General features: G+C 55.8%; 1 protein-coding gene across 1 annotated transcript; it reads left to right on the top strand.

Moving 5' to 3' along the window:
- Positions 1–308: 308 nt before the first annotated feature.
- Positions 309–16,358, top strand: RAB44 (RAB44, member RAS oncogene family). Its single transcript, XM_042800321.1, has 17 exons — positions 309–374; positions 1,810–2,032; positions 2,122–2,236; positions 2,508–2,679; positions 2,969–3,112; positions 3,433–3,523; positions 3,637–3,732; positions 4,089–4,276; positions 4,672–4,720; positions 5,038–5,132; positions 5,665–6,059; positions 11,127–11,717; positions 12,212–12,293; positions 12,654–12,768; positions 13,552–13,653; positions 14,497–14,573; positions 15,028–16,358. Exons 2-17 carry the CDS (start codon positions 1,826–1,828, stop codon positions 15,113–15,115), a joined length of 2,607 nt encoding a protein of 868 aa, XP_042656255.1. The 5' UTR covers positions 309–374; positions 1,810–1,825; the 3' UTR covers positions 15,116–16,358.
- Positions 16,359–16,459: the final 101 nt, after the last annotated feature.

Below are 16,459 nucleotides of genomic sequence, written 5' to 3' on the forward strand. Positions count from 1 at the left end.
CCCCTACCCCAAATACCTTCCAGCCTTGGCTGGACCACTGCAAATAAGGAAAGGATGGGGACTTCAGTTGCAGTTCCTGATGACACTGGTGGTGCCCTTGCTTTGGGATCTGGAGGGCTTGGGGGGACAGTGACCCTCCAGCCAGGTCCTTTTCCTGCACCCCACTTGCAAGGCGGCAAACAGGAAACGTGCGAGCACCGGCAGTTGAGTGTAACCCGAAAACGGAAAGCCGCCTTGAGTAAGAGAGAAAATGAGAGCTCGGGCTCGGGGCAGGTCAAACACCCTCGGTGCGGGACCAGCATCCCCCCCAGCCCACGGAGCCTGGCGGCCCCACGCACCCCAAAACTGAGGGTCCCTCTTGGCACGCAGGAAAGGTAAATGTTATTGCTCCGGGGGATAGCTCATGCACCACCTCAAAAAATAGAAAAGCAAGGAAAACAAGGGGGTTTTCTCACTGTTCGTGAGCTGGAGGGGGGGACTTTTTTCGCTGCCTGAGTGGGGGCTGTGGCTGGGGGACTTTTTCTGATGGCTGGGAGCAGCGTGGGGTGTTTTGGTGGGGAGGGAGGTCACCAGGAATTGGTGATGCCTTGGGGGGGCCCTGCTCAGCCAGGGCCAGGGGGTGCCCAGTTCCCATCCCAGCCCCCCTCCTTGTTCTGCGCCTCCGTTGTGCGGTGAGCTTAGCTCACCCTCCAAGGCTGGGGAGGTAACTGGGGGCTTCCCCATCCCTTAAATAGCCCCACCTGCCCCCCAGAGCTCCCACTTCTGCTGTCTTAGAGGCTGGGACCACCATAAAGGCACCCAGTTTTGGTCCCTGGTTTGCTGAGTGTCCTGTGGGGCTCCAGTGACTCCTCCAGACCCCACCCCGTCCACATATTGCTACCGGATAGTGCTTGTGGGTGTTGTGCTTTAAGGGGAAGGGGATGTTTTTGGGGCCATGTTGCTGGTGCCTCTCAGGATTTAGCAGAATTGCTGTTCACATTGCAAAAGGAGAGGGGCAGAGGGTGGGAGCTGGGGGGGGCTCTCCTTGGGCCAGGAGCAGAAAGCCAGACTGTGGCCATCAGACAGCTCAAGCATGGCCCCGGCTCTCCATCAGCCGCTCTCCATGGCCTTGGTTTTCTCCACTAATTTTTTTAGCTTTGCTGTGCAGAGAAAAGCCCCTCATGGGGATGGCATGGTGGCTGCTGGTGACATTGTCACCCACCCAGGATGGGGACAAGGGAGCAGGGGTATCGCGAGCTCAGACCCCACAAGCTGGGGCGAGGGCGCAGGCGTGATGAAAACCTCCCCAAGGCCTCGCGCAGCTCTTCCCGGAGGTGACTCACCGCTGTGAAAGTCGGGGGAGGAATTTTAAAAGCTGCTGATGAGCTCCGAGAAAGCGGATGGAGCTGCCACGTTTTGCCCAAACCTCCAGCATCACCTTGACTGGCCCTTTGCTGGTGTCACCTCCCGGGTGGTCCTTGAGCCCCGGCGATGCTGGTGCCCTGCACGTGCTCCCTAGATGGGGTGGAGCAAGGGGAGATTTGGGATGGGTGTTTGGCCAGTGGCAGGAGAAGCCGCTTGCCCGTGGGTGCTGGGCTCGTGGCCGGCGGGGACGGCTGTTGCTCGCTGCAGGTCGAGGCTCCATTTGTGCCGTGCAATCAGAGATAAGCGCCTCTCTTCCTATTGCCAAACCCGGGGGCCCTTTACACCAGCCAAAATGAATTTCCACCTTGGTCCTGCTCCGCCGTCTCCCACCGTGCCACAGCAAAGGGCTCTGGCAAGGAGAGTGCTGGTCTGAGGCTCAGCACCCGCAGGTTTCCCCCTCGACAGGACCGAGCCAGGACCCATGGCCGAGCGCCGGGCGGGCACCAAGGGCCGGCGCATGGGCTCCAGCCGGCGCAGGCAGCTGCACGAGGGCTCTGGTGAGGCACCAGCATCCCCCAGCCCCGCCGAGGAGCCACCATGGGCATCCGAAATAGTGCAGAGGGTGCAGGACTTCTTCAGGGAGCAGAACAAGGGCCAGGAGGGGTTCATCACCCGCTCGGACATGCAGGTAAGGGATGGGGATGTCTTCTCCGGACAAATGCCACCAGGGTGGCTGGATGATGGGTGGGTTTTACCCCTGGTTTTCTTTGCTCTTAGAAATTGCAGGAGGAAGATTTCCCGTGCAGCACAGAGGAGCTGGAGCTCGTCTTTGATGGGCTGGATGCTGCCGGCACCGGGCGATTAAGCACCAAGGAGTTCACTGACGGGCTCCGTAAGTGCCGGCACGCGGCCTCCAAGCAGCCCAGGCTGATCCTGGACACAGCCCTGGTGCTGTCCTGGCAGGAACCTGAAACACTCCCCTTGCTGGGTGACACATGAAGGCCCAAAAAGTGTCCCCATGCCTGGGTCTCAGCTCATGGCTCGTCTGGTGAGGGGTCCCACTCTGCCAAAGCGGCTTGTAGAAGCCACGGGGTGGGAAGCGTCGGGGTTTGGGCTATGCTGTCACCCCAGCTGGGCACTGAGGGCTTGGGGTATCTCGGCAGGGCAGTTCCTGAGCTCCCAAAAAGTTGCCAGGGTTCACCGCCGGCGGAAAACGGCGTCCCGGAGGGTCCGCTTGGTCCTCCCCAGCCCAGCGTTGGAGGGGGCGGACAGCGAGGAGCAGAGACACTTTGCCACCTTCATGGAGCAGCTGGGCACGGACAACATCTCTGAAGAGTAAGCTGTCCTGTTTTAGCACCCATGGGTGTCCTGCAGGATGGGGTAGAGGGGGAAAGGCTTGGGCCAGGAGGTCCCCATGCAGGCAGCAAACCCAGAAATGGCTTGGAGGTGCCTTTGGCCCAAGCACCGGAGCAGGGGACAGGACCATGGTCACCCCGGTGCTCATCTGTCTCCCAGGACCACACGTCCCAAATGGTGCGAGCTAAATGACCCGGGACCCCATAGCCAGCCCAGCTTAGAGGGGTCCTGGGGGGATTCTCACCACAAAGCACCCCTCTCCCTGCAGACAGGAGATCTGGCAGCTGTGGGTGAAGCTCCGGCAGGATCAACCCCAGCTCCTGGGCAACCTGGAGGACTTCCTGGCCAAGATGAGGCACCGCATCCAAGAAGTCAAAAGCAAGAAGGAGGCTTTGGAGGTGGCCCTGAACAAGTGAGTCACCCCAGGGCAGGGGAGAAGGATGGGAAGGATGGGGCCCCCCAGCCATAGAGATGCACCCAAGGAGGGAGAAGCCTGGGTGCCATCAGCATCTCCATCAGTGGCTGGAGCAGAGGTTTCACTGGGAGCCGACGTCTGGGGTCGGGCTCCCTCTACAGTCACGCACGGGATGGCAAAAGTGCCGGACTCAGACTGCTGGACGTGTCCTTGCTGGACAAACCCGGCTGCAAGCCTGCAGGTCCCGTGGGCAACGCGGGGTCCCAGGGGCCTGCACCCACTGCAGCAGGGTCTGACCACCCACCCGTCCCCGGCAGGCGCATGGCCGAGCACGACAAGGAGGTGCAGCAGCTCTGCGAGGCCCTGGAGCAGCAGATTCAGCAGGAGCAGCAGCGGCTGGAGCAGGAGGTGGGTGCTCTCCCCTTGCTGCTCACCCCGGGGGGCGGGGGACCAGCACCTCCAAACCCCCGTGGCAGCTCCCAGCCGGGTCAGTGGGTGCTCACATCCTTGTCGCCACGCAGAGTGTGGCCCGGAGCCACCAGCACATCCTGGAGCTGCAGCGAGTGCTGGATGCCAGCGAGAGGGAGGTGCAGCGCTTGGTCGCGGCGCAGATGGAGGTGAGCTAGCCTCAACCCCCAGCCCCCCCAGCGTGTGTGTGGGGTCTCCGGGCTGTGCCCACAGCAGCAGCACGCTGTTCTACAGCTGATCCCAGCCTGTCCCCACCAGCCCTTGGTGCACGTTGTCACACAGGACCTCCATCTCCACCTTTGCCACCCCCATCCCCACGCTCCCCTCCATCCCCGGAGAACCCAAGTTGAGTTTCCCACCCACCACCCTCAAGAGGGAAAATTCAGCCCCAGGTCTAGAGGAGATGGATATCCTTTTTTTTTTTTTTTTTTTTTTTTTTTTTTTTTTTTTTTTTTTTGCATGGGGTTCCTGGCGGGGTGTGAGTGTCCTGGTTGCCATCCCACAGCTGGAGACGCAGTGTCACAGCCTCCGCAGCACGCAGCAAGCTGCCAGCACCGAAAACCAGCAGCTGGAGGAGAGCAACCGGGTGCTGGAAGATCACCTGCAGCACCTCCACCAGCAGCTCCAGCAGACCCACGAGCGCCTGCGGACAGTGAGGGCTGCGGTGGCTCGGGAGCACGCGGAGGAGCTCGGGTGAGTAGCTGAATGACCATCATATCCCTCTGCACCTACGTGGTTTTCTCCTGGGGGGTTGCAGTGGATGGGGAATGAGTTTGATGGGTCTCAGCCGTCGTGGTGGTTCAGTTTTCCACAGTGCAGATTAATCACGGCTTGGTGTGAAAAGCACCAGGAAAAAAGCCAGGACTATTAACACTATGCACTGAACATGTCCCTCGAGGCCCGTGCCAGCAGAGATGGGGACGTCCTTCCCCCAGAGGGACCCAACCAGAACTGATCCAAGGGTCATGCGTTTTGCTGTCCTCCTCCAGCCCATCGCTGCTCCGGGGCTGGGGACAACCCTGGGGCAGGGATGGACATGGTGAAGACGGTAAAATTGCCATTTTGACCCCTGTGCTCTGTGTTTGCAGGGACAGAGCGGTGGCAGAGCTGCCCGACGAGATGCCAATGTCCCCACAGGTACAGCTGGGTGTGTGGGGATGGGACGGGGTGTCCGTGTACCAGGGCCTTGTGCCATTCAGTTTGGGACTGCTGGGCAGCCCAAGAGCCCAGGGTGCTTCTGCAGCAGAGGCAGTGCCTCCCCTAAAAGCTTTCTCAGTCTGGGTCAGCACAGTGCCATACAGATGCTTGGGAAGGGAGGGGGTAGCAGCACCTTAGTTCTGGCACTCCCGAGATTTCAGGTGGGTATGTCTGAATACCTGCCAGCGTCATTTCAGGTGGATATGCTCCCTCACCACGCGCTTTTCTCTCTCCTCTTCCCACCCTGTTTACTGCAGATGAGTCCGGAGAAGAGCGAGAAGTTCTGCTCCGAGATGCGGATCGGGCTGGGGTCGCAGAGCAGCAAGCCCAAAGCCAAGAGCACCCACCAAGTGTAAGGGGTCCTGGGCAAGAGCTGCTGCTTCAGCTTGTGCCCCCGAGCCCTGCGAGCTGGGGCCGAGCACCCAAGTCCTCCACCCTCCCCAGGCAAAACACGATATTTAGTCCTTTTAACACTCCTTTCCCACCCACTCATCTCTCACCCCGGAGATCGGATCGCTTACCCCAGCTTGCTGCCCTGCATGGTTCCCTTGGCTCAGGCACTTGCCATACCTGGCCCAGAGTTGGCTTTTCCTCTCTGATAATGTGAACACGGAGCCTGGGAAAGACACGCTAGCTTGCTGGGCAGGATACGGCCCCGGGTCTGGCTCTCTGAGTGCGCATCCCCCTGTCCCCATCGCTGCCTGTGTGAACCTCCAGTATACCCGGAGGGTAAAGAGAATTGGGTTTGGAGAGGGATGGGGTGAAGTGGTGGAGGAGGGAGACCCCCTCCAGCACCAGCCTATGTGGATGGGTGGGAGCTACAGCCTGACCTGGGAACTGGACTCACACACACACACACACACCCTATTTTCTGCCCTTTCCAGAGTCTGGGAAAAGCTGCCAGCAGAAATAAACCTTTTGGGACCCCTGCCGAGAGCGAGCTCCACAGAAGAAGATCCCTTTCCAGAATTTCTGAAAGAGGAACACTTCTCTGACCAAAGCTCTTTGCTAAGAGAGATGAATGATGCAATAGCAGCCCTGAGCAAACAGTTGAAGTCACAGGCACCGGCTACACCCCCCGTGCTGGCAGACACTGCCTGTCACCCCCGGGATGATGCTGAGCCCCAAATGGAGCCAGAGGCAGCCACAGCCCATGGCACAACCCCCGGCGTCCTGCAAGAGACCCTCCCTGGCCACGTCGGTCATGAGCTGTTTGAAGAAGACCCAAAAGAGGGACCAGCCACAGCTGAGCTTCGTGCTCCAGACGTGACAGAGGCTGGTGCGTCCATGAGATCTGGGCACCGCAGGGCTCAGGAGCCGGGGGTAGAGCAGGGAGAGAGCCCAGAGGAGGCTCGGAGGATGTTATTCCTGCAGGGAAAGGGTGCTGGTGTGAAGGAGCTGACGCTAAAAACGGCTGAGCATCTGCAAGGAGCGCAGGGAGAGAGCACGGAGGCAGGAGAGCAGGTGCTGATGGAGGTGGAGGGAGAAGGATGGATGCAGGAAGAAACAGGGTGCAAAAAAGCAGAGCCCCAAGGAGAAGCTGAGGACGCAGCATTAAGCCAGGGAGAAAATCTGGAGGCAGGTCTGGGGCCACCTGAGGCTGGGAAGGCAGGTCTAGCAGCGGGATGGCAGCTTGCCACGGGTGAGCTTGGTCCAGCTGCGGCTCTGGGAGAGCTTCCACCACCCCTGGGCACAGGTCGGGGGGAAGGGGCTGACCCGCCATCGGGGCTCCCCGAGAAACTTGAAATAAAGCCGAGAGAGTGCCTGGAGCCAGAGCCACCATCCCAGGGTGAGACACACATGGGAGCAGCCCAGGGGGACAGTGTCCTTCCTGAGGTGACAGTGGCTCCTGGCTCCGGGATGCTGGAGGAAGAGCGTGTCACCGAGGAGATGCAGCCTCAGGGAGAGACCTTAGATGCCGATGTGCTGCCAGCCCATGCTCAGCGTGGGGGAAGAAGCGGATCCGGGGCTGAGGAAGGGGAGGTGGAGATGATGCAGCCCAGGGAGGCAGAGCCCCAGCCACAGGGTGAGTCTGCGAGGGGAGAGGCAGCGTGGGGGGGGAGCGTGGGTGCAGAGGTGCCCCTGCCACCCGCTGACGTGCAGGAAGGCGGAGAGGGAACAGATGTGCAACCGCTGGAGGCCCGGAGCAGCGATGCCAACGTGCAGCAGCTCGCAGAGGTGGAGGCAGCTGTGCAGCCCCCGGGCGAGGCTGGATCCCCCGGGACAGAGCAGGGAGGGAGCACGGCTCCAGGTGTGCAACCACTGTGGGAGGATGAGAAAGCAGAGGTGGGGCTGGGGGGAGACATGGGTGCTGCTGTGGTGCACGGTGAGGGTCCTTCCCCAGCAGAAACACCTGCAGGGAGCCCAGACCTGTGTGGGCTGTTCCCAGATAAGGCACAGGCAGTGGAACTGGTAGAGGACACCCAGGCAGATACGCACCTGCGTGGGGGTCCCAGCTCAAAAAAACCCCAGGGACAGGGGGACAGTGCAGCCGTGCAGTTGATGGAGGAGGCTGAGGATGGGGAGAAAGCACAGGATGAGCGTGGGCTGCCAGATGAGCCTGTGCTTCATCCCCAGGCAGTGGCCATCAGGCAGGGAGAGGGGGCTACTGCAGATGGGCAGCCACAGGAGAAGGTTGTAATCCTACACAGGCCAGATGCTCAGAGTGCTGATACAAATGTGCAGCTGTTGGCAGAGATGGATGTGCTGAAATTGGCCCCAGGAGGAAGCATGGGGGCAGATCTGCAGCTTTGGAGGGAGGCTGGCTCCCTGGGGACAGGGCAGGGAGGGAGCGTGGCTCCAGATATGCAACCCCTGGATCAGGTGAATAAACCAGAGTTGGTGGAAATGGAGGAGGCAGAGGACGCCCTGGCAGACACGTACGTGTGTGGGGGTGCCAGCTCAGAAGCCCCCCAGGGACAGGGGGACCATGCAGCCGTGCAGTTAGTGGAGGAGGCTGAGGATGGAGAAAAAGGACAGGGTGAGCGTGGGCTGCCAGATGATCCTGTGCTTCATCCCCAGGCAGTGGCCATCAGGCAGGGAGAGGGGGCTACTGCAGATGGGCAGCCATGGGAGGAGGCTGAGAACCTGGAGATGCTCGAAGCTCAGAGTGCTGATGCAAATGTGCAGCTGCTGGCAGAGCTGGATGAACTGAAATTGTCCCCAGGAGGGAGCATGGGGGCAGATCTGCAGTCCCTGAGTGAAGCTGGCTCCCTGGGGACAGAGCAGGGAGGGAGCGTGGCTCTAGAAGTTCAACTCCTGAATCAGGTGAATAAACCAGAGTTAGGGGAAATGGAGGAGGCAGAGGACGCCCTGGCAGACACGTACCTGCGTGGGGGTGCCAGCCCAGAAAAACCCCAGGGACAGGGGGACAGTGCAGCTGTGCAGTTAGTGGAGGAGGCTGAGGATGGGGAGAAAGCACAGGATGAGCATGGGCTGCCAGATGAGCCTGTGCTTCATCCCCAGGCAGTGGCCATCAGGCAGGGAGAGGGGGCTACTGCAGATGGGCAGCCACAGGAGAAGGTTGTAATCCTACACAGGCCAGAGGCTCAGAGTGCTGATACAAATGTGCAGCTGTTGGCAGAGCTGGATGAGCTGAAATTGGCCCCAGGAGGAAGCATGGGGGCAGATCTGCAGCTTTGGAGGGAGGCTGGCTCCCTGGGGACAGGGCAGGGAGGGAGCGTGGCTCCAGATGTGCAACCCCTGCATCAGGTGAATAAACCAGAGTTGGTGGAAATGGTGGAGGCAGAGGACGCCCTGGCAGACACGCAGCTGCGTGGGGGTCCCAGCCCAGAAACCCCCCAGGGAGGGGAGGGTGGGGAAGCCCTTCAGCTTGGGGAGGAGGCTGAGGGTGGGGGACAAGGGCAGCGTGAGGGTGGGCTGCCAGGCGAGCCTGTGCTCGATCCACAGGGAGCAGGAGTCGGGCGGGGAGAAGGGGCTGGTGCCGGCCTGCAGCCACGGGAGGAGGCTCCGATCCTGGTCACGCTGGAGGCTCAGAGCACTGATGCCAACGTGGGGCTGCTGCCAGAGGCAGATTTTGAGCTCAAAGCAATCCCAGGAGGGAGCACAGGGGCAGATCTGCTGCCCCACAGTCAATCTGGTTACCTGTGGACAGAGCAGGGAGGGAGCGTGGCTCCAGATGTGCAACCCCTGGATCAGGTAAATAAACCAGAGTTAGTGGAAATGGAGGAGGCAGAGGACGCCCTGGCAGACACGTACCTGCGTGGGGGTGCCAGCTCAGAAACCCCCCAGGGACAGGGGGACCGTGCAGCCGTGAAGTTAGTGGAGGAGGCTGAGGATGGGGAGAAAGCACAGGATGAGCATGGGCTGCCAGATGAGCCTGTGCTTGATCCCCAGGCAGTGGCCATCAGGCAGGGAGAGGGGGCTACTGCAGATGGGCAGCCATGGGAGGTTGTAATCCTGGACAGGCCAGAGGCTCAGAGTGCTGATGCAAATGTGCAGCTGTTGGCAGAGATGGATGTGCTGAAATTGGCCCCAGGAGGAAGCATGGGGGCAGATCTGCAGTCCCTGAGTGAAGCTGGCTCCCTGGGGACAGAGCAGGGAGGGAGCGTGGCTCCAGATGTGCAACCCCTGGATCAGGTGAATAAACCAGAGTTGGTGGAAATGGTGGAGGCAGAGGACGCCCTGGCAGACACGCAGCTGCGTGGGGGTCCCAGCCCAGAAACCCCCCAGGGAGGGGGGGACCGTGCAGCCGTGCAGTTAGTGGAGGAGGCTGAGGATGGAGAAAAAGGACAGGATGAGGGTGGGCTGCCAGGCGAGCCTGTGCTCGATCCACAGGGAGCAGGAGTCGGGCGGGGAGAAGGGGCTGGTGCCAGCCTGCAGCCACGGGAGGAGGCTCCGATCCTGGTCACGCTGGAGGCTCAGAGCACTGATGCCAGCGTGGGGCTGCTGCCAGAGGCAGATTTTGAGCTCAAAGCAATCCCAGGAGGGAGCACAGGGGCAGATCTGCTGCCCCACAGTCAATCTGGTTACCTGTGGATAGAGCAGGAAGGGAGCATGGCTCCGGATGTGCAACCCCTGGATCAGGTAAATAAACCAGAGTTAGTGGAAATGGAGGAGGCAGAGGACGCCCTGGCAGACACGTACCTGCGTGGGGGTGCCAGCTCAGAAACCCCCCAGGGACAGGGGGACCGTGCAGCCGTGAAGTTAGTGGAGGAGGCTGAGGATGGGGAGAAAGCACAGGACGAGCATAGGCTGCCAGATGAGCCTGTGCTTGATCCCCAGGCAGTGGCCATCAGGCAGGGAGAGGGGGCTACTGCAGACGGGCAGCCATGGGAGGAGGCTGAGAACCTGGAGACGCTTGAAGCTCAGAGTGCTGATGCAAATGTGCAGCTGCTGGCAGAGCTGGATGAGCTGAAATTGTCCCCAGGAGGGAGCATGGGGGCAGATTTGCAGCTTTGGAGGGAGGCTGGCTCCCTGGGGACAGAGCAGGGAGGGAGCGTGGCTACAGATGAGCAACCCCTCGGTCAGATCAATAAACCAGAGTTAGTGGACATGGTGGAGGCAGCGGATGCCCTGGCAGACACGGAGCTGCGTGGGGGTCCCAGCCCAGAAACCCCCCAGGGAGGGGGGGACCGTGCAGCTGTGCAGTTAGTGGAGGAGGCTGAGGATGGAGAAAAAGGACAAGATGAGGGTGGGCTGCCAGGCAAGCCTGTGCTCGATCCACAGGGAGCAGGAGTTGGGCAGGGAGAAGGGGCTGGTGCCGGCCTGCAGCCACGGGAGGAGGCTCCGATCCTGGTCACGCTGGAGGCTCAGTGTACTGATGCCAACGTGGGGCTGCTGCCAGAGGCAGATTTTGAGCTCAAAGCAATCCCAGGAGGGAGCACAGGGGCAGATCTGGCACCCCTGGATGCAGCTGGGATGTGGGAAGGGGAGCAGAGCCCAACTCCTGGATTGGAGGCAGGTCTGCGTGCCGCTCACAGCACAGACGCGTGGGAGGGGGCTGCTGGTGCACGTGTGTCCCCTCCAGCCACCTTACATCCTGAGTATGCTGCTGCCACTCAGGGTCCTGGTCTGGAAGTATTGCTGGGAGCCCTCACTGGTCTGGATGGGCAGATCCCAGAGGATGCCCAGACACTGGAAATATCACAGGGAGAGAGGGCTGATGCAGAGAAAAGGCCTTTGGATGGAGCTCAAGGTCTGGAAATGGTGCAGGGGGAAAGGCTGGAGGCAGGGGCAAGCGTTTCTGTTGAGATTCAGAGTCTAGGGCTAAAGCAGGGCCATGATGATAGTGTGTCTGCACTGGTCCCCCTGGTCTCTGATGTGACATTACAAATCAGCATGCTAAAGCTGGAATCGATGATGCAGGAGGATGTTCTCATTCCAGATGTGTGGCGGCTAGGTGCTTCGGGACAGGCAGCCCAAAGTGAGCTTCAGGAGCAGGTCTCAGCACAGGCAGATAAGGTGAGGCTTCCTGCTGCTGCCCAGCAGCTGGAGGAGAAGCTGCTGCATGTGATGGAAACAGAGCGGGTAGCTGCTGGACCTGCTGAGCCTCCAAAACAAGAGTTTCCACCAGCGTCAACCCTTCACATGAGGGTCCAACAGGAGGAAGATGCTGGAACTGATCAATTGGGGATGGTCCTTGGAGTCAGCTCACTGGGTGATGCAGCCAACAGCAGCATGCAGCCTCCAAGGCAGCTCTTGGGAGAACAGAGTGAAGACCTCAGTGTTGGTCAACAGGAGAAGCAGCAAGAGGTCGGGCAGAAAACAAGCCAGGAAGGCAAGCCCAGCCCAGGGGAGCCGGGGGCCATGACTGCAGATGGGGCAGGAGCTGCCCCAAGAGGTTCTCCTGAAGCCTCCCTGGAACCAGACCACCTCTACAACGTGCTGTTCGTCGGGGACTCCCATGTGGGCAAAACATCATTCCTGTACCGGTTGCACGCTGACACCTTCAACCCGCACCTCACCGCCACAGTAGGTAGGTCTCCTCCAGCTCCTGTCCAGCACAGCTCTGCAGCTGCTTGGGTGACCTTCACAATTCCCTTTCCTCCACCCCACAAGCTGCTGGTGGTGATTACAGGCATGTTACAGCTCACGCCAAACGCGCTATACAACCTGTCGCCGAGGCCCAAACAGGACCAACTTCACGCACCTGCATGTTCCTGAGCAGGCAATGCTGGTCCTCCCTGCCCTCTCTGAGGCACCAACACTGATGGCCCCTAGTGCTTTTCTCTCTGCTTTGCCTTTCAGATGTATTCTCCTCTCTTAACCAACCTGGTTTTACTCATCATGAGGTTACAGACCTCCCCAAAATCCAGCCGTCAAAGAGCTAAAAGCTGCAGGTTTACTTAGGACCAGCCCCCTTAAGGTGCAGCTGCAGACCACACCTGCACTATGTTCCTTCTCCAGCCATCCTCTGTCACAGGGGTGAGCTCTACAGTAGCAAAATATCCCTTTTTGTGTGTCTCCTAGGACTGGATTATCAGGTCAAAAACCTTGTTGTGGACAACGAGCGCTTTGCTCTCCGCCTGTGGGACTCAGCTGGTCAAGAAAGGTGAGGCGCTGAGCTGTCTGCTTCAGGAGATCAACCTGTAGTTTTCTTTTTTCTTTTTTTTTTTTTTTTTTCTGGTAGTTGAGTAGAAATAATGTCCTTGGCTTTGCTAAACAAATGCATGTTTGTTTAAGGAGGGATTCTGTAGACTTTGTGATTGGATGAAGAATAATAAAGGAAGTAATTAAGATAAAAATAAGCACTCAGGTTGTTTGTACAGCCTCTGTGATCAGGATAGGAGCAAAATCTGGGGTTTGACTTTCTTGTAGATGTGCATTTCCAGCTTTCCCACTGGGATTTCAGATCGCTCCTAGGCAAAACCTCCTTATCCACCTTATCAGTGACCATTTAAAATGTACACAGGTACCACAGCATCACCAAGCAGTTCTTCCGGAAGGCAGACGGGGTTGTGCTGATGTACGATATCACATCGGAGTACTCCTTCTCGGACGTGCGGTACTGGCTGAGCTGCATCCAGGTGGGTGAAGAGGGAGAACCTTGTTCTGTCCCGGAGGTCATGGAATGGGTGGTGACTCCGAGATCAGCATTTCCCCACCTGACCTCTGCCACTGGTTAGGGATGGACATCTGGGGGTGACCAAGCCCTTTGCTTTAGTTAGAAAATATTTTTTCTTGGAGGATTTAAATTCGGATACTGACAATTTTCACATTTTTGCAGTGTTTCCTGGGGTAATTTGTTGATAGCATCATTATGATAATGATCAACTTTTTTTAAATTAAAAAACAGTGCAGAGGAATGTAAAATGTTGCAAGTGATTTTTATAACACTTCTAAATCAAGACTAGTCTACTTTAAGTCCTGGGAAATGGGGGGTAACTCATCTCTTATTAGGTAACTCATCTCTTATTAAAAACTTCTTATCAGAGATTTCCAGTCAAGTACGAAGTCAGTGTTTAAAAACACTGGAACAAAATAGGATGTTGCCTTGCTCAGTGCCTGTAAATCCCAGCCAGAGCATCTTCTGCAGGGTTCCTGAAGTCAAACACAAAGTGAATTTCACTATAAGGGTAACTTGTCCAGTGCTCTGCCCAGCTAATAGACCCAGACAGATGATTTAAGGGAAAAAAAAAAATCTATTTCTTAAATGCTGTTAAACTCGCTTAAGAATTTAAGGGTTTTTTATCGCCCCAAATCCGTTGGCATCCTTCACGGTGCTCTGGGATGTGTCTAGACAGTGTGGCCGGGTGTGGTTCAAGGGGGATTCAGACACGCTCCTGATCCTCCCCTCTTTAATGGCCCAGGAAGGAGCAGAAGAAGGAGTTGCTATTCTGCTTCTTGGGAACAAAACCGACTGCGCTGCAGAGAGACAGGTCCCTACGAAGGAGGGGGAACGCTTGGCCAAGGTAGGTGCACGGCCCTGTTACACGTGCTGCCCACCCAAGTTAGGCAAGGGCAGCTAAGGGTGGATGCCACCAGCCTGAGGACCTGGAGAAAGGTGAAAGCTCTTAACTTATATTTTGTGCATCGGTGGTCAGCCAAGTGATCTCTGAACCCATCTTTCGTCCTTCCCTGCCTTGCTTTCCCCTTGCCCTTGTAGTTTTGACTCATCACCACCCAATAAAACAGTTTATGAAACTGGATCTGTAAATGAAAACATTTTCAGCTCTGCTTATCTTTGCTGTGAAGTATCACATATCTTCCCAGCGTCATATAAACAATAAAACCACCAAGCCCTATCCTGTTTTAAAGATATCAAAATGCTTAAAGTACAATTAATCTCTTCAAATGTAGGTGGCTAATAAAAATTAGGTGAGAAGAATCCCACCTTTACTCACTTAATTTCAAAGTTTATGGGATTTGGGTCAGTATCGATTGACCACTTTTACAGATTAAGACAGCAGGACAAGGGGTTAGATACTTTTTTTTTTTTTTTTTCCCCCACAAACCAGTCACTGACAGGCACAAAAGACCCAGGAACATCAGGTTATGTCTCCATATTTGCTCCACTAAGCAGGGGGCACTGCATCTCATTATGTCTGCGGTGTCAGCCTTTTCCTTGATACTAAATGTTGGTGTTGTAGCTACCAGGAAAGATGGATTTTACCCTTACATTCCAGTAAATAAATTATTATTTGTTTCCATGAGCCCTTCTGTTTCCCCTTGACTGTCCTGTGGCTATTTACTCCCATATTAAGCTATTCCAATGCAAGAATATTACATTTCTGTTTGGGCTATGTGTCTTCCAGGAGTACCAGCTCATGTTTTACGAATGCAGCGCTGCCTCAGGCCACAATGTCTTCGAGTCCATGGTCAGCTTAATCAGGTGAGGCACGTGCCTGGATTTTGCCAGCTGCCCTGAATTTAATGGACTCCCTCCTCCTTTTTAACTCCAAATGCTGGTGTGTTACTGTCACTTGAGACTCCATGTGCCCAAATGTCAGGGAAAACTCAGAGCAGCATGTGCACGGCTGGGATGAGCCAGAGATAAGTGCTGTGAGATGTCTCCTGAATAGTCAGCAATTGCAAGGAGATTAATAAAACCTTTCTCAGGATACTGCTGATTTCTCCCTAGGTTGACGGAAATAAATTCTGTCTGCGATTAGATTTAGGTTGGCAATTTTAGCAGAGCCCATGGTTCTCAAATTGTCCTAACGTGGAAGGCTCCTAAGTCCTTTCAGCCGTGCTGAGCCTCCTTTATCGATGCTTGTCAAGACAAATAGCACAGCAATACAAAATGTAGGAGAAATACCCAGCTGATTTGCTTCCTTTTCTCCCAGGCTGCTCAAAGTTCATGAAGATGATTTGAAAAATAAGGCAAAAGAAGTACCAAAGCCACCCCAGAAGAAAAAGGGCTGCTGTTGGTGATGGACAGACTCCCCCTGCTGTGATCTGAAACTGTGGTGACAGCCATAAAAGCATAAAAATAACCCTCAGACACCACCTCTGCTCCCCATGTGCCTGCCTTGCCTGATCCCCCTCAGATGCTGAGAGCTAAAGCCGCTGCGGAGGAGCTGGCTGTCACCCGGCCCCTTCCCCGCTCATCTCCTGCCATTATCCCAGAGCACATGAGCCCTCCAAAAGCCTTGTTGGGAAACTCTACTGCTTTCTTTGGGAGACAAAAAACAGGCTAAGGAAAGAGGCAGAAAAGGAACCCAGCTGGATCTGAGATGCTGGAACGGTACTGGAAGCAGCAGGGAGCAAAACCGAGTCTTGGGATAAAAGAAATTAGTACCAGGAGTCACCCAAAGGCCAGTGTACAAAACAAGGGGGTTTAGGGCCATCGCTGCTGCTGTGCAGCAGTGACTTTTGCTCTGGCTTTGCAATCAGATTTTATCTGGAACAATGAAATATGCAATATATCCTAAACGCAGTTTGTAACTCTTTCCAATTAGACAAGGGAAAGCTGTTTTTTCTGTTTCCTGGTTTATTGTGCCAATGAGCAGTAATGGGGTTTTGACAGAAAAGTACCAAAGATTTTGCTCAAAAGAAACTCAAAAGCCCCAAGAGCATGTCCAGGATAATAGAAAGAGCACTGGGGTGGTGGGATATATGATTCGATAACTGTTTGCAAGAGCTCTTTTCATTGCATTGCTCGCAGAGCAGATTTTTGCACTATTACAGCAAATCTCAGGGTGGGCAGGGAAGAGCAAGCTGCTGCACCCTGCCCTGCTGCAGCTGAGACAGGTTCTTTATGAAGTACTGAATCAGTTTCAGAACCCAGCATGAAAAATCTAAATAAGCACATATGATAATTTCAAAGTTTTCTTTCTTTTTACTGTTTGATGCAGAGAAATATATATTTTCAGAGAAAGACATACAGATTAAATAAATAAGAATACAAGAGTTATATTTTAGTATTTTAAAATATTACAGGGGAAATGTGTTGCCTTTTCCCCCAGCAGTTCAACAGATGTATATAAAGACTGTGCTTACATGCAGATTTTGGGGAAATAATTCTGCTCAGATGGGCTTGCTTTTTGTTGCCATTATTATTTATATGTATATTATGGCAAAGTATAATAGTAGCCAGCTTCTGCTTCACAAAAATATTGTGACAAGAGTTGTTTTTCCAGTAACACTATATATTAAATAAAAAGAAAAAAAGCTATATTATTCTGTATGTTTGTGACTGTTACAGCTCAGCTTTCCAAAGAAACAAGGCTTAAGCACTCCTGATGCCCTTGTGTATGTACCCTTTTCCTCTTTCCT

The sequence above is a fragment of the Tyto alba genome, unplaced genomic scaffold (genome assembly GCF_018691265.1).
Source record: "Tyto alba isolate M040663 unplaced genomic scaffold, T.alba_DEE_v4.0 Super-Scaffold_30, whole genome shotgun sequence".
Taxonomy (NCBI): Eukaryota; Metazoa; Chordata; class Aves; order Strigiformes; family Tytonidae; genus Tyto; species Tyto alba.